General features: G+C 39.6%; 1 protein-coding gene across 1 annotated transcript in view; it reads right to left on the bottom strand.

The window, feature by feature from the left end:
- MIDEAS (mitotic deacetylase associated SANT domain protein) overlaps positions 1 to 18,765 on the bottom strand; it is a 58,350-nt gene that overhangs the window by 25,274 nt on the left and 14,311 nt on the right. The window contains exons 2-3 of the mRNA XM_034417734.3: positions 6,944 to 8,637; positions 1,263 to 1,574 (exon numbers count right to left, since the gene is read on the bottom strand). Coding sequence (XP_034273625.2) covers positions 1,263 to 1,574; positions 6,944 to 8,455 — 1,824 coding nt within the window. The 5' untranslated portion in view covers positions 8,456 to 8,637. The remainder of the gene's footprint in view (positions 1 to 1,262; positions 1,575 to 6,943; positions 8,638 to 18,765) is intronic.

Below are 18,765 nucleotides of genomic sequence, written 5' to 3'. Positions count from 1 at the left end.
GCTCGTAAAGGAAAGTATTTTATGTCTCAAAACCTTCCCTGCATCTCTGAAACAATGAACTGTCCCTTGTGTTCTTCTGTTCACAGAAATCTGTTCAATTCATTAGGGACCGCAAAGGGAAAGGGAGAGGATTTTTTCTTTCCTCTGCCCAGTTTAGTAAAGGTGGGATAAAAATAAAATAAATAAAAATAAGCCATTATTGGGCATGGACTGTGAGGACTGTGTATGAAAGACTGTATGTTCAAGGACAGGGAGATGTAAACCAAGCAGCCAAAATATACTGGCATTTTGTTTGTTGTTTCTATCAGAACTGGGGAGGGGATGATGGCTTAGTGGTTAAAGACGCTGGGCTTGTCAGCTGGAAAGCTGATAGCCTGGGTTTGAGACCCGAGCGCTGTGCAATAGGGTAAGCTTCCATTCTTGCCCCAACTCCTGCCCACTTAAGCAGTCCAAAAGCATGCAAATGCAAGTAGACAAATAGGTACCATTTTGGTGGGAAGGTAACGGCATTCTGTGTGCCTTGGCTTATAGTCATGCTGGCCATATGACCACGAAAGTGTATCTGGATGATGCTGGCTGCCTCAGCTAAGAATCAGAGAGGAACAATTCCCCCTAGAGTCAGACATGACTGGACAGGGGAAACCTTTACCTAATCCACGTATTATTTCAATGCAAACTATCCAATACATACAGCTTTGGTCCTCAAAGAGAACACCTCTTAGTCCTTCCTTGTTTCCCTTTTTCGCCAGTCGAGGAAAGAACTGGAGAAACAAATCGGTCACTAAGTCAACCTATCTTTGAATATTAAATACTGCACAGCAATAAAACATCTATTGCAGTTTCTGAACCAGGTCACAGTAATTGTCTACAGCCTGAGACCCTCTGAGTAAGTTGCCTCAGCCAACAGCTAGTAGGCTCCATGTTCATGGAAATATAGAGCTAGAGCTTGAGTCGCCATGGCAGCAATATAAATCCAATAAATAAATAAAAATAAATAAATAGAAAGAAGTATTTAGGCCAGTGAGCCCAACCTCGAGTCCCACATGAAACCAAATCAAACTGTCTATGACAGCCAGATGTTTAGTTGCTCTCTGTACACATTCAGTGAAGAGCAGCCCACCAACCTCCTTAGTCAATGGCTCCACTGTTAAAGCACTCATCCTATTTCCTAAGACCAAGAGAGAGTTGCCTTGGGAAGGCTGACTGTTGACATAAAGGGAAATGTATACAGGAAGATTAACATCTCTAGCCCTCAAATCTACCTGAGCTGATGAGTCCATATTCAAATTACGATTGGACCTCCTCCGGGTGACAATCACAGAAGGCTTGCTGTCTGCAATCCCATGATCATTAACCGAGAACCGCTGCTGCTTCCCATCCTCGCCCTTTTCCCTGGTGATATCTTGAGCATCCAGCTTCTTCACTGGTACAGACACTGGAATAATGAGAGGCACATGGCTATTATCCTCCCGGATTCTCTTTGGGGCTGGGGAAGAGCTGGCAAATTCTACAACACTCCTTGGTGCAGCAGCTGTTGCCTCACTCTTGTTTTTTTCTTCTGACATTTCAGGTTCCTGAAATTAAAAAAAAGCATGTGCACATTAAGGTATTTGGTCTTTGAAAATGACACATTGAAAACTGATATTGTCTCTTTCCAGTGAGTGAAGATAGTAAATTGGCCTTCCTTTCAATAGGTAACATCTCACACTGTACCAAGCCATGGTTTGTTTGCTGAAAGAACAATTGTTCTTCACTTATAGTTAAGTAATAAACTGTGTCCTATAAACATATCAAGCTAAGCCAAAAACAAATCACATCTTGTCAATGCAGACAAGAGTTAGAGATGGGGACATTGGCCTTCAAACAACAGAACTAAGTGAAAAAGAAATTACTGTTTAGAAACATTGCGGAGATAAAAAGTTGAATACAACCATTCATAAATACACCAGTGTTACACACACACACACACACTCAATCCTCAATTCTTTTCTTTCAGTCCAAGGGGTCTTACCACTTTACTATTTCTTGTTTATATCCCATGGCTTGATAACTTTTTTAAAATAGCTTACAAAATTACCAAGTAAAATCACAAACAAACCATACTAAAATATCAAATTTCAGAAGAACCAATCAATTTCCAATGAATTCATATTTTGTTTTGTTTTGCACTTCTGTAATAGAAAGGAGGCTATTTGAATCGTGTAAATAATTAACGGCCATTCTCTTATTTTTATTTATTTATTTATTATTGATTGATTGATTGATTGATTGTTTATATTTATATACCGCCCTTCTCCCGAAGGACTCGGGATGGTGAACAGCCAACAGATAAAACACAAGAAACACAAAATTTAAAAACAGTATTAAAATCCGATTAAATTAATTTGGCCCACAATTAAAAGCACCCCTGTATTAAAACCCATAATTAAGCAGTTTAAAAATTAAAACAATTTAAAAGAGTTAGGCCAGCCCGGCTTGTTGGAATAGATATGTCTTTAGGGCACGGCGAAAGGTGCGTAGATCCAGGATCCGCCGTTATCTCTGGGGGCAGCTCATTCCAGAGGATAGGTGCCCCCACAGAGAAGGCTCTCCCCCTGGGGGCCACCAGTCGGCATTGTTTGACAGACGGCACCCTGAGAAGCCCCTCTCTGTGGGAGCGTACTGGTCGGTGGGAGGCTATCGGAGGCAGAAGGCGATCTCGTAAATACCCGGGTCCTAAGCCATGGAGTGCTCTAAAGGTGGTAACCAATACCTTGAAGCGCACCCGGAAGACCACTGGGAGCCAGTGCAGCTTGCGCATGAGAGGTGTTACATGGGAGCGCCGATTCGTCCCCATAACCACCCACTTGGCCGCATTCTGGACCAGTTGGAGCCTCCGGGTGCTCTGGGACGTGACGAGAGCATGAGTGACCATGCGTAAGGCATCCCGATCCAGAAAGGGATGCAACTGGCGGATCAGCGAACCTGATAAAAAGCCCCCTGGCCACAGCCATCATATGCTCTTCTAAAGACAGCCGTGTATCCAGGAGGACGCCCAAGTTGCGAGCTCCCTCTGTGGGGGCCAATGACTCGCCCCCAATAGTCAGCGATGGCACCAACTGACTATATCTTAAAGTTCATTGGTGAAAGACAGCTTTTTCATGAAGAGGGGAAACCTGGGTGGACTTTCCAAAATGATCTCCATTCCTATTTTCCCCTTGTGGAATATTTCTCATAGGGCTGCTGGCAGTAGATGGCACTCTGGAAGGCATAAAAGCTTGGGTGTGCATTTAGACTCTCCTTTCCTAGATGTTCTCCAGATATCTTTATCAGACTCTTTGAGTATTCTGGGAATATTCTTTTAGATTGTATCGTTTTAGTGAAGAGTGGCACAGGCAAATGTCAGTAGGACATAATAGGTAATATCTAATACTTTTCATATGAAATTAATGCATAAGCACCCCTTTGTGTGTAATGAAAGACATCTAATATCAGGATGACCCATGGTTTGATCTGGCTCTAACTACATTACAAATAACTTTCAATGCAGCTTCCAAAATTTTGCACCCTTCCACCCAACTTGCCTAAAATAAAATGCTTTCTTCTTCAGCATTTAGTTTGAAATTATCTTAAAGCTGGGCTTAATTTGTTAAGCAAAGTAATCCATTTTACAAGTATGCACCCAAGCAACTGCAAGCCTCAAGCTTATGCAGCACTTTATCCTTTTATTTGCCCAACAAAAGGAGATGGCCAGAAACTTCCAACAACATTTGTTGAGTGAATCTGGCCAATGCTGGTGTGCAGGAGAGCTATTACTTTGAAATTACTCTTCTAGGAAAGAAATAATTTCACCATGGAAACAAAAATCATATCATTTTATGCATAAGTGGGTGAACGTGTAGAAACATTTGGAACACTATATTGGAATTATTTATATGCAATGCAATGCAGACCAAAGAGTAGGATATACTATTATGTAATGCACCAGTGTTACATACAATGGAATACCCAGGTATTCCTTTTATTACATCCAAACATCAAATGAAATCTTCTACACTTGTCTATGACATCCTTCCCAATTTGCTGTATTGCAGTATTTCTGAAATAAGACTCTCATAATTTCCTACTAGCATGGCCAAGATTTTTGGGGAATGACTAGTACAGTATAAGCAATCAACCCCAAAAGGAGCATCACAGATAACTTATATATTATACACAGCCTGAGTTTTTGCTTTTTTCTTTGTTTATTAGGCATATATCATCCTATGTGCTTGGAGATCATGCTAGATACAAGATGAAACATAACCATAAATATGGCAACTATCTGAAAGTTTGTGTTCTATTAAAGAAAATGCATAACAAATCTTTGAGCAGTAGGCAAGAGAAATTCAATTATTATGATTCCATAGACCTGCTGTTTAAACCAAAGTAGTGAAACCATTCAAGTTACTAATGTATTTTTAAAGAAAAGGGGTCTTACTTCTGAAATCAGTGTAATATTGGCATGTGGTACTCTGTTTTGGCAGTTCACTATCCATAGCAAAACTATTTAAACTTTAAAAAATGAGTGTGCAAAAAAGGAGATTTAAAAACCTTTCGAATTTCAACTAAAATGAAAAATATGTTAGCTCGTATTCCTGAGAAATCTCAACTAAACATTTTCTCCAAACTGGTGCTTGTTCCCCAATTTTTAATTGCTTTTAATTTTAAGCAGTTTTTTAGGCAACTGAACAAATTAAAAATGATGGGATATGGGAGCAAGGTAGACACTAGAAAAAACAAAGAAAAAGTCAGAAAGAAAGTTTTTTTTTTTTTAAATAAGTTTTGTGACCACCTCAATATGGCAAAAGATTGTATAATGTTTCAATGTTTCATCAAGCAATTTGTTTAAAATACACAAAAGAAATGAGATAGGAATAGGGAATGCCATTATGGTAGTACTCTGGCTACAACTAAACAGAGAGCCCAAGATTTCAAAGTATAAGAGAGATTTTTTGGGGGGAGGGGGCTTTGACTAAGCCTGCACTAGTCTCTGCAGTTTTCTTGGCAAGATTTTTCAGAAATAGTTTGCCACTGCATAGTTCCTAGGATGGAGAAACAGTGACTGTCCCAAGCTCATCCAATTGGCTTTGTGCCTAAGGTGGAATTAGAACTTACTGTCCCCTGTTTCTAGCCTGGTACTTAACCACACTATGCCAAACTGGCTCTCATAGGGAAGGATATAAATAGGTGTTATGTGTTTTTATTATCATAAACCTTTAAGACCACAAGGTTGGGAGATTGTCGATTGTATAATGGCAAGTTACTTCTTACTTAATGGAAGTCACAACTGTGGAGGATTAGTTAAAAATTTGGAGAACATGCCTAATTTCCCATTATTTCTACTGCTAAGAAAACTTATTTACATGCTAATATTTATACAAAGGGGTATTCTATTCTATTCTGTTCTGTTATGTTCTGTTCTATTCTCTATTCTAGTCTTATTCCTATTCCCATCAATCAATCAATCAATCTACCCACCCATCCATCCATCCATCAAAAAACCTTTCTTCAATTAATATAGGAGTTTATATGCATTTCCTAAGATTTTTTTCTCTCTCCTCTTTCTTTGCTTTCTGGATATTAAAGATATAGAAAAAGTCAAGTTATTCTTTTTTAAAAAAAAATACACTGTACACTGGTTAATTGAGTGCACTGGTTAAATCAAATTATTTTTCCATTTTTAGATGAAAAACACAAATATTTTGCCCCATGGCAAACAGAAAATGCAGTAACAAAGCCACCTACAACAAGGCCATATCTGGCAATAAAGTTATTTCCAAATATGGCACTATTGTAGGTGGCTGTGTAGATAGGTATTGTACTACTGTAAGTGCTATTGTAGGTAGGTAGTGTACTATATTTTAAAAAAAGAGGTAAAGTTCAAAAGATACAGGGGCAAAAGTGATGCTAGACTTCAGCAGAATCAATGCAGGTTTAGAGAGGGGTGAGAAGAAAGACTTTAGTTTGTTCTTATATGTTATTTAGGCACTAGAACTTATATGATTTGTGTAACCATCATATCAATCTCTTATTTGAAAAGAACTGCAGGATTTTGGAGATAGCTATTTTTGCAGGAGTTATTCAAAAGGAATTTGGAGGACAGTGAAAGAGCCTTAGTTATAGGAAAGTAGATTCTATCTGAGTATTAAGAAAAGTCCTTATGATTAAAAAGTTCAGTGGTAGAACCAATGATCTTTAGAAGTGTCTTGCTTTCTATTGTTGGTCAACTTATTGTTGGGAACAAGCAGGCAACTGGACTTCTTAAGTGGCCCTTTCTTAATGATTCTGGGCCTCTAAGTCCCTTATTCATCTGTGGACTAATATGCAAAGATTCTTAGCATGGCGGATATTATGGACCACTGATTATCAAAGCTGAAGTCAATTTGCTGCCATCTGACTGATAAGTGCTCAGTCTAAATCCATTAGCTGGATTGTAGTTTTCATTTCTACTTTCCAAATGTGCTTTCCTTCCATTTATAAATATAAATGGTGTAGCTGATTTGAGAAAGAGAACAGAAAAATGCTTCTCTCAGGCAGCAATTCTTGATTTGACTGTCCATTTCTATTCCGCAGAAAGGGATAGACCGGTGTTTTCAAACTTGGCACCTTTAAGATGTGTGGCCTTCAACTCCCAGAATTCTGAGAGTTGAAAAGTCCACACATCTTAATGATGCCAAGTATGAAAACCACTGGGATACACTATTATTGTTGATTTGAGTACATGCATGAATTTTCTCTTCTCCTTCAATTGGCAGAAATATGGTATGTGAGGAAAACAAAAAACAAAACTCTGAAAATGAGATAAAAGTTTGTAAAGACACATCTCTGAAGAAAACAAATAAAGTGGCTGCCAGCTACTTCCAACTGTTTAGGAAATGAAGAAGAGTAACAGTCACAGAACAAGTCAAGAGATATCACTTACCCTGATATTCTGAAGAGAAGCCAACTCAACAGCTTTCTGAGCCAGAGTTAAGAGGTTGGCCTCTTGAGAAATACGCCGTCTCCTCCGGGTACTCTGGATGACTCCTCCTCTAACTGCACCAAAGTCATTTGTTCTCGGACCAATGCCATCAGCGGCAGCCACCTGTTTTCCTGCTTCTTGGGCATTCTCATACATGCCCATCATCTCCATGTCAGGCTGGCTCGGTTGACTCCCCGATGGCATATCCCTACGCTCTAGTTCTGCCCTACCTAGTTGCGAATAACTTTCTTTGTGACTGAACATTTCAGACTGAGGTTGGAACTGGACTTCCGGATGTTGCTGTGATGGCCAGGGGTGGGTTGGCACAATGTTCCCAGGGTAATCCTCAACTGTCTTGGAGACCAGTGTTCCTTCTCCAGAAGGTACTGGTGGGACACCTTCCTTGGAGAGCCTGCGTGATCTCCTTGGGAGATTGATTTGTGCCTGTGGTAGAACCGCCTGGGGGTTCTGCTCTGTCAGAGCCTTCAGCAACTCCTGATTCCTCTCAGAAACTGGGTGGAACTGATGGGAAACCATATGATGCTGAACAGACTGAGGGGATGCTCCCAGATGTGACTGTGGCACAGAAGCCGATTGCTGAAGGCCAAAAGTCTGCACTCCTGTCTGCTGTTGTTGGTGGTGGTGATGGTGCTGCTGCTGTTGGGAATAATAGTTTTCAAACAGCTGCAACTGTGGAAGAGCTTGCTGTTTCTGCTGGGCAGTAAAAGCTGGGCTGGAAGATGTGGGAGCCTGTTGAAGAACATGCAATAACTCAGGAAGACCCTGCTTCTGGCCCTGCTGACCAAAAGCCAGCTGAAAAGGTTGCAAAGAGAGGCTTTGATTTTGTTGCTGCTGCTGCTGCTGTTGCTGCTGCTGCATTTGCTGAAAAGAGGTCATCTGGGCTTGCTGCCTGGCCAATGCTTGCTGTTCCAACTGGGCCTTTTGGGACAACATCTGCTGGACAGCATCTCCATACAAGTTCAGCTGTGATACCACTCCCCCTTTCTCCCTGTTTCTTTTCAGGGCATCTGGGTGGCCATAATAATCTGTGATGCTGGCATTAGGATGTCCTCCTTTCTGGTTGCCACCATAAACTATGCCATGGTTCCACCCTCCGGGCTGAGGCTGCCAATTTGCCTCACTTCGCTCAGGTAGCCGGTTTCCCATTAGGGAATTCTGCCACTTGACAGCAGCCAATTGCTGGGGTGTCATCCTCACCTCCCCTCTGTCCTGATACATTGAATTCAGCAATGCAGCATTGCTGGGAACGCTGCTGAAAACCCCAGCCTTGGTCAGCTCCATGGACTGGGTGGGAGGCACATTCCCTCCATGGCCATAATACTGTCCTTCTTTTAGCTGCTGCTGTTGCTGCTGCTGGTGAGCTTCTTTCAGGAGAGCATCTTGCTCACTAAAAAATGCAACCCGCTTTCCAGCTCTTTTATTTGAAGACTTTGGCTGAGCCTGAAGACTCATGATTTGGCGCCTCTTAAAGTCAGATCAGCAACCAACCCATTGCAAACTCAAGAGCAGAACGGAAGGTAGAACGTATGAAGCCAACAGAGGGCTCTCCTCTTGCTAATCCATGCAGAGTTGGAAGGGGTGGTGGGTCCCAATTTGTATCTTAAAAGGATGCCAAGGTCCAACGGTTTCACTCCCTGAAACAGAAAAAGCACTATTAATAGCCAAAATAGCAAGAGAGATCTGATGTATTTAACTTTCTTAATTTAGGCAACTGCTTTAAGAGTAAGGTTCAGGTAGTCCTTGACTTACAACAGTTCGTTTAGTGACTGTTCAAAGTTACAACAGCACTGAAAAAAGTGACATGACTGTTTTTTACACTCACGACTGTTGCAGCATCCTCATGATCATGAAATCAAAATTCAGATGCTTGATGGCAACTGACTCATGTTTATGATGGTTGCAACGCCCCGGGATCACGTGATCCCCTTTTGCAACTTTCTGACAAAGCAAAGTCAATGGGGAAGCCAGATTCACTTAGCAACCATGTTACTCACTTAACAACTGCAATGATTCACTTAACAACTGTGGCAAGGAAAGTCATAAAATGGGGCAAAACTCACTTACCAAATGTCTCACTTAGCAACATAAATTTTAGGCGCCATTGCAGTCATAAGTCAAGGACTACCGGTATATCCAAAATCCTTACATTTTCTGGATCCCTCTATTTAAAGCAGACCAAAATACAGGTAGTCTTGGTTTAGCAACTCAACTTGGTCATTAAGCCCTTACTTATCAATGGGGACCGAGTGCAGCAAGTGGCCAGTTTTAAGTTTCTGGGTGTTATCATAAAAGAGGCCCTGACCTGGGGCACTCACATTGCAGCACTGGTCAAAAGGGCCCAGCAGAGATTATACTACCCGAGATTTCTCAGGAAACAACAACTGAATGAAAAATTGCTGGTGGCTTTCTATCGCTGTACCATAGAGAGTATTTTAACTTACTACATCTGTGTATGGTTTGTCAATTGCACAATGGCAGATAGGACAGCACTCCAGAGGGTCAACGTCATTGCCCAGAGGATCATTGGTTGCCCTCTCCCCTCTTTGGAAGAGCTTTATAACTCCCACTGCCTTAAGAAACTTCAAAGCATTCTTAAAGATCCATCTCATCCTGGGCACCCTTTTTTTGAACTATTACCATCTGGCAGACGGTACAGGGTAATAAAAACAAGGACAAATAGGCTGAAAAACAGTTTCTATCCCAGGGCAATAACCATATTGAATTCTACAGTATAGTGCAATATCGGGTTTTCAATTTCAATTATATGGAATGTAAAGGATGTATGTTTGTGTTTTTATTTTTATAGTTATAATGTACACTGACGATGGCATTTAATTTCGTTGTACCATGTGCAATGACAACAAACTAAACTAAACTAAACTAAACTAAACTAAACTAAACTAAACTAAACTAAACTAAACTAAACTAAACTAAACTAAACTGTAGATGTCCCCAAGTAAAATCGTGACTGTCTTTAAGGTTTTACTTCAGATTTTCTTTGCTTTACAAACCTGCAGATGCCATATATGCCAGGACTAGTTGAAGCGTTACTTTTTCTGTAACTGCAAACAGTCACTGTAACAAGGCAGTTGCTAAATGAGGACCACCTGTACTGCCTTCAAGGAGGTTAAAAATGGATTTGTTTACTACACTAAGGCATAAGCTGTTTTAGCTTCATGCAATTCCCAGATTCATTTCTACAACTTTAGAATCCTTAGGATTGCAGAGTTCGGCGACAAATCACAGATAACAGATAGTATTTTTCCTTAGATCCTTTTTAGCAGAAAAGAAACAAAACTAGGCATCTTAAATCCATAGACAGGCTTAGCATATGGAAGGAAACAACCCATAGTCAAATTCAATCACTTAAAAGATTTGTTTGTTTGTCTGTTTCCCAGTGCCCCTGAAGCAGTTCACAAAGTAAAATACAGAAAATTAACACTGCATAATAAAAAAATAATAAAAAGAGGGAGAAAAGGTGGCAAAACTGGGCAACAATTGAAATGTATGCATACTACACAGAAGAAGCTTCACCACCCTATTCAAGTCTTCAAGGCCCAAAATTCAATGGGAGATAGACATATACAGTAATGTAGTATACTAATACACTATTCCAAGTTTCCTCTTACAAAGCCCTAGCTGATTACAGTATTAGTTCTACACACCCAAATGTTAAGATTCTTCATAACTTTTTAATATGTTGTATGATTCACAATGCTAAAAGACAACTTAAATGATACATTTTGAGCTGCTCCTGAAAGAAGGCCAAGTATTCATTAAGACAGATTCACAATGTCATATATTATATACTAGGAAAACCAGTGTGAAAAGAAAGTAGCTGAGATCCTGCTTTCTGGAACTTCTGTTCTGAGAATGATCAATACAATAAAGCAGGCCTGTCAAAATGGCGGCCCGTGGGTCGGATGCAGGCCATGCAGGCCACGCCCACCCCGGCTCTGCAAGGACCAAAAACATCCCGATACATCACAATACGGCCCGCAATATGATCGGGTTTGACACCCCTTCAATAGCTATACATATTCTCTAGTCTCTTTCCAGTGTAAGCAGTTTTCATTTTTCTCAGAGGCATAATACTTTTCAAATTTAGAGATTACAATCAATGACAACAAAAAAAGCAAGAGTAATACAGCTATCAATGAAGCTCCCAGTCCAGACACCTTCATAGAGGGCCCCATGTGTAAAAAGCAGGAAAGATCAATACTGGATAAGTTGAACTTCAACTCAACTATTGAGCTGAAGGCATAAGGGGAAGTCCACTTCATTTTTCCCAACTTCATAATGTAAAGAGTGCCAATGGGTTCTTTCCTCCTTCTAAATTGTTGCCACTCCCAGATAATCACCAACACTTAGCTAAATGCTGCACACATATATTAAGGTTAATTAAACGTAATACCAACCGTAATAGGAATGACTTGATAAGACAACTTGGATCGGGCCTCTTTTCAACTGTGCACAAGACCACACAAGGGAACTGATTGTAATGCAACTGTCTCTCAACTTCTATACAAACGAAGGCTGTCTACAAGTTTTCCCTTTACAAAGTCAAATAACCACAACAAAAGAAAGAATGGATGAATTGTTTGAAGAGAAACAGAAGGAATTTGAAAAGCCTACTTTAACATAATCTTTGGGATCATCTTGGACCGCAGTGCTGACTCAGTTTACCTCCAGCATAGGTAAACATGTAACTCAATGTTTCTAAAATAAATAGTCTAATACATCTGGAAGAATTAGAGATGAAGAAAATGTTATTAGAGAATACAACTGAAAGAATACTACTACAAGTAGTCCTCGACATAGAACAATTCGTTTAGTGACTGTTCAAAGTTACAACGGTACTGAAAAAAGTGACTTATGACCATTTTTCACACTTACAACTGTTGCAGCATCCCCATGGTCATGTGATCAAAATTCAGATGTTTGGCAACTGACTCATAGCTATGACAGTTGCTGTGTCCCGGGTTCATGGGATTCCCCTTTTGTGACCTACTGACAAGCAAAATATATGAGGAAGCCAGATTCACTTAAAAATTGTTTTACTAACTTAACAACTGCAGTGATTCACTTAACAACTGTAGCAAGAGAAATCATAAAATGGAGCAAGATTTACTTAATAATGTCTCATTTTGCAACATAAATTTTGGGATCAATTGTGGTCATAAGTTGAGGAATACTTGTACAATGCATGATATAAAAGTATATGCTGTTGTCTATATAGAATATTGGGCTTGCATAGTAGATTCCGCATTCAAACAGGCATCTGATAGATTTATCTATATGAGTGGTCCCCAATCTTTCCAGCTTGGCAGCAAGGCCCAGCATGGGGTGGGGACATGTGAATGGCAGACGCACATGGGTGTGCACATCTACATTTGTACGAGTGGTAGGCGCTTGCACTTGCGCGCAAAGACTCTCAGGCACAAAGCTTTACTCATACGAGCACCTTCCACTAGTGCAACCAGAGTTTCTTTTTTAAAAAAATTTTTTATTGAAAATTATTAAAAATTACAGAAAAAAAATATAGCAATATGGATAGAATTGCAGAGAATGATATAATACATATAGAGTTTTAAAGCATCAATTTTCGCCTAGAAATAGTACAAACCTCCATTAAACCAAATCATCAAAAAAAGAAAAGATTATCCAGAAGAAAGAATTCTCAGCTGCCATGCAATATTCCTATAGATATTTACCCCCAGTCACATTAAGATTATTATTTTACATTCTTCTTAAGATTTCTTTTTTGCAGCCAAGCATACCACCGGTCCCAACTCATATATAGCCCCGATTCTTGTCTATCTCGCAAAAGTCCGGTAAGCTTGTCTGCCTCTGCAGTCCATGATCTTTGCGGTTAACATAGCCTCCGATGGGATATTTTGGATTTCCATTCTTGCGCAAACGAGATCCTGGCTGCAATGATGATGTGGAGAGCGAGATACCAATTAGATTTGTTTAAGTTCTCTGGTTTCATGCCTTTCTGGGTTCAATTTTATCCTATATCCTATGATTTCTAAAATCCATTTTTGAATTCTGGTCCAATATTCTCTTACTCGGGGACAGGTCCACCAGATATGAAAATAAGTTCCCATAGCGGCGTTACATTTCCAACAAACCGGGGAGGTTCCCGGGAACATCTTCAATAATCTAGCCGGAGGGAGGTGCCATCTATACAGCATTTTATATGTATTTTCCTTATAGGAAACCGACATTGTTAGTTTTAGGGTTTTCCCCCAAATTTCTTCCCATTTTTCAATCTAATATCCCAAATTTCTCCCCCAGGCAATCATTAAGTCCTTGATAACCTCTCCTCTCCAATCCAATCCATTAAGAGGAATTGATACAGTTTGGATAATACCTTCTCATCCTTCCCCAAGATCTTATCAAGTTCTTGTAGGGAATTATAGATTCCTCCCTTGTTTTTGTCCTGAGCTGTCCTGGATTGGATCTGATTGTATGTCCACCAATCTAACTCATAGCCTAATTCCACCAGCGTATTTTGAGGTTTTACTTTGCCTAAAGGATCCAACAGAACTTGGTAAATTAATGGTTTATTTCTGTTATAAAGGGTCGGGTGTATCATTGCCTCTAGAGGGGAAAGCCAAATCGGAGTCATCAGGTAATATTTATTTCTTATTCAATCCCAAATAGTCATCAAAACCTTTCGGATGAAGTGATCCATAAAATATTTATGTTTTTGGGGCCTTTCCTGACTCAGATAATAAAGTCCGAAATAGATCTATCTTAGTCTCCTTAGTCTCCCAATGGGCAGCAGAGTGTTTGCTGGCTGCCAGAAAAAAAAGCCTAGAAACTAGTGGATTGTGATTTCACTGAACCAGGGCTGCATAAAAACCTTAGTTTACATAGGAAGAACCTGGCTAAAGAGAAATACATACATACATACATACATACATACATACATACATACATACATACATATGTCATTTCACTTTCACACCAACTCCTAAGAATGAAAATTTATTTCTCCTTCAACCGCTCTTAGCAGTTCTCAAAATTTTGGCAGCCAAAGCATGCACCTGAAGCAAAAGGAGAATAAAGCCAGTGCAGGAAACCTTCTACAATGTCTACTTCCCAGGGCCAAGCCATCTCTACTTCCTTGCACGTGGACCACAGGCTTATCGTGTCATTGACTCACTTCCTTCTCCGCTTACCCTTGGTGAACCTTCCCTCCTCCACAATGGCTTGTAAGCATTGGAGCCCTGCAACCCAGCATTAGCAAGGAAGGGCGTTCCTTCAGCAAGGCTGAAAAGCTCTCTGCTTGGGAGTTCAAAGGTATCTCTGACACACATGTGCACACACACACACACGTACACACACACCCAGGTGGAAAATGTCTGCTTCAAATGCAACTGGTACTGTATTGCATTTGGTCTACTAGTTGGAGAAAATGTCGCAGCAGGCACTCTAGACTGTAAAAGGACCTCAATTAGGCAAAAGTAAAAAGTTCTCTTTGCTTATTGCTTATTCAGAAGTTTCACCAAGCCCACAGTAAGTCCTGACTGGATGTGAGGCTACAACTTTTTCTCAGAAGGAAAAAAACTAAGGCATGTTGTGTCAGATAATAGAAAAACAATGCCCCCAAACAGTAACCGTAAAAGGCATAAACCAAGTCTTTCCCTTAAACCATTTCTCCTCCCCATCCCCACCCCAGTATAGCATGCTAATTCTGCCCTCGGGTCACCCTGTCACTTGGAGATGAAAACTCTTCTCTGTGCTTTGGTTTGATTTCTCTACCAAGCAGCAGAAACTTCTTCAATGCTGCTAACTAACCCACATGGAACACTTTCATTTTCTTTTCTTTTTACAACTACAAAATGTGGTTTCTACGGCTTTGCCCAAACCAGCACGTTTGCAATTAAAACAAATAACCGTCCTGCAGTTCCAGAAGGATTAATGCAGCACTTAGGAGCCAAGGAAGGCCTTCATTTTGTCAGAACATCTCTATAACAGTTAATCAAATACCCCTGGGAATCAATGCTTCCTAAATTTCTGCTCCTGAATTTTGTGGGATATTTTCCCTGAAGTTGCAACTTCTCTTGAAGTCATCACCCCAGCCACACTGTCCTTCATAATTAGTTTTAGTTGGTGAGGTGGTGAAGATGTTAGCCTAGGAAAGGGGGATCCAGGTTCAAGTCCACCCTTAGGCACAGAGTTCATGGTACAACTTTGAGCCAGTAATTGACAACCAGTGGGACATCCAATCTGACAGTTTTGGTTTTTTTTAATTGTACAAATATCATCAGGGCCTGCAAAACTTACCTTTCCCCAAGAAATGTTAATATCATACAGAGTCATTTTGTTTGCACCATGTGTGGAGAAAACAGGATTGACAGCTCAATTCTGTGTGTGGTTACATTCAGGAATTAATCATACACAAGCCAGAATAACAGCTGACAGCACATGTCCCCAAAAGAAACTATTTTTGCATGCATACAATCTCAAATACTAACATACTTATGTATTTATGGAGAAATATAAATGATTAAATAAGTTACAGATAGTAATAAATATCCCTTAAGCACTGGATTCTGCTCCCCTCCAATTTTACTTCTAGAGCTGGTGCTTTCCAATTTATAAATTCATTTCCAAGCAAGAAAAAAAAAATCATAAAATGATTTTTATAGTAATCTAGGCTTGGATATAAAATATTTCTTCTCAAAACATTGCATATGGCTTTCTTTTAATTTATAAGCTAATGTAATTCCTGATGCTTTTCTCTAAATCTTACACAATTGGTCAATTCAGACACAACTGCATTACACTTAATGAATGAACCTAATGTTTAAAATAAAAATACATAGGTGAGTATTTTCTTTCAATACAAATTATGGTAAGTAACTATGACACAAAGAAAACAACCTACCGTATTTTTCAGAGTATAAGACTCACTTTTTTCCCCATAAATGAGGGTGAAAATTTGGGTGCGTCTTGTACACCAAATGTAGCCCCGCCCACCCACCGGTCCCCGGAAAATGGGGTGCGCGGAGGCAGCAATAGGCTATGGCAATCCCTGCAGCCTGAAACAGCTGATCTTTGAGAGGCCGATCCAACAGACAATCAGCTGCTTGTGCTAATCAGGCTGTGCTGAAGCTGAAATTGAAACAGGCTGTTTGCTGCAAGGAGGCAAATTGCTGGGAGGCAGAGGCAGATTTTTTTTCTTGTGCTAATCAAGGCTGTGCTGAAAATGAAACTGAAAACAGGCTGTTTGCTATAAGGAGGCAAATTGCTGGGAGGCAGATTTTTTTTCTTGTTTTCCTCTCCAAAAAAGGTAGGTGCATCTTATAGTCTGGAGCATCTTATACTCCAAAAAATACGGTAGATTTGACTCTCCTTTAGGCTAATAAAATCATTGCATATGAAAGAGAAATGTAATATTTTGGAAGGAAAAATATTTCTTTCTCCTTGGGGGCTGGGATTATGTTGTATCTGCAAACCTGTGCCAAGGAAGAAGAGAACCTAGCAGGCAAGTCATAACAACAAAATCCTGCTGCAAAAAACTTTTAGAATATACAATAAAAAAGAAACGGTTCCTTATTATAAAGATGAATAAACATCACTGAGCTATAACTTGCTTTACTTCAGCTGAGCCCAACTGAATAAACAGGATCAATGCATAAACCCTGCCTTGCTTTAGAGCTATAAAGCTGAATATAAAACCAAAGCTTGCTGTTGGCTCAATTCTTTCAACTTCAGGCTAGTCACTTGATGTGTAGTCAGGACAATATTCCTGGATTATTTCTGGTTTGTTTTCATGCCTCCAGTGGTTCTCAACCTGTGGTCAGCGGACCCTGGGGGGGGGCACGATATCATTACAGGGGATCCACGAAAGTTAAAGAAATGTTATTTCCATGGCCACCACCAAAAGGTATTTAAAGCGTGAAGAAAAAGTCGAGAACCACAGCTCTAACCAATCCATGGAGATGCAAAGGCAAGGTAGCTTTCAATTTATGACCATGACTGACTGCGGAATTACAGTTGTTAAGTTGTTGTGGTCATAAGGTAAGGCATCCTGTGACCAGATTCAAAATTATGTTTTTGAATCAAAAAAATCAGTTTTTACAATGGCTGTTTAGTGGTCATGACTATTGTTAAGCAGGCACTACAATTGTTAAAGGAATCAATTTTCCCCAGTGGGCGTTGTTTGGGGGGGAGGGAGGGGTTGTCAGAAACTGGAAATAGAAACTGGAAACTGGCCAAAACTGCTACAAATGGTTGTCACATGACTATGGGACTCTGCAAGCAACTCTATAGGGAAATCAGTTGCTAAGCTCCCAAAATGTGAACACTTGATTGTATGTGGTGTGTGTAGCTATCATATCAAAAACACGTCACAAGTGGTTCAGAGGAGGTCCACCTTAACTTCCAACAGTCATTGACTGATTGTAAATCAAGGACTTCATGTAAACCATGATTTTAACAGTTGTCTTGGTGAGACGTGAACTCAATGGAAATCTAATACATGGAAATAGCAGATTTGATAGGAATGAACCTATTAGGTGATCTGGACAGGCATTATTTTTCCTTAGGTATGAAACACGTGTTTTGCACTTGAAATGGGTGGCTCTAAGCGTTTCAAAAGTGTTTAAACTCATAAAAATATTTTGTTCTGAACACTTAAGACTTCTGGAGTAATTAAAACAAGCTATGTAAAAACAAATGCTTCCCATTAAAAACAATTGTTTTGAACTTGAAATGTCGGGGTTCAAATTTGAAATGTTTTGCATACCACAAGAGGAAACCAGTATGTCATTATCAGTTCTTTGAGAGGAAAAGGCATAATTAAATATAACACAGAAAAATAAGTTTTACATTCTCACTTGGTCTTTTGTCAGCCATGTAATTTGCCAAGCCAAGGGAGTCTGAATCTCCCTTACAAGAAAAATATTGAAATGTCTTACTAGGTTTTTCTAAGATAGCACAGATGTTACATATTCCAAATTTCCATTCCGTTCAATGGGAATCATGAGAAAGTTTGTACATAATAGTGAGTTAACTAAGATTATGACTATTTATGCTTTAAAATTGAACTTGGTCATTATGTTGTTTCAGAACATAAGGTGCAACTTGATATGCCCAACAAATACAAGTAACTAATATGTTTACTCATCATTTTTCATCTTGAGATCAAGTTTAGATAACGTTGCTACAACCTCTAGCCTTTTTTTAATTGTTTTTCCACTGTTCCCTGTATTTTCTACCACTTAGCTATGGAAAAATCTTTAAGCATGAATGCTTCAAAATGTATTTGTGTTATAGTTTGATTAGTTTTAATAAAAAGTGTTGCCTAAATATAGACTTTTCTTTTCTGTGGATCTGCAGAATTCATTGTGAATATTTAAATTGTTTTTATTTATCTGATTTCTGCAGACACCCATCTCAACAAATGATTCTAGGTCGCGTACATCATAAAAATATAAAACAGTACAGAACAAATATATATGGTTACCAAGCAAACTATTGCCATAGATGTTAATACAGTAAAGAAATGTGGCCCTTAAGATAGTCAGGGCATCAGGCCCATAACCAACCAGGTCTTCATAGCCTTATTATAAAAGGGTTGGGGTCAACATGATCTCTGAAGGGAGAATTGTTCCAGAATGTTCCTTTCATATAAAATGAACTGTTACAGTGATGTATCCCAAAATAGTGCCCCAAGAACTTTCATTCTCTGTTTGCTCTTATTTAGCAAAGATCTCCAGATATTCTGTTTACTTTTCCTGCTA

This window comes from Pantherophis guttatus, chromosome 1 (genome assembly GCF_059756535.1).
Source record: "Pantherophis guttatus breed Tessera chromosome 1, ASM5975653v1, whole genome shotgun sequence".
NCBI classification, from domain to species: Eukaryota; Metazoa; Chordata; class Lepidosauria; order Squamata; family Colubridae; genus Pantherophis; species Pantherophis guttatus.
The sequence above is the reverse complement of the archived record's forward strand: the minus strand, read 5'-3'. Positions and strand labels throughout refer to the sequence as shown.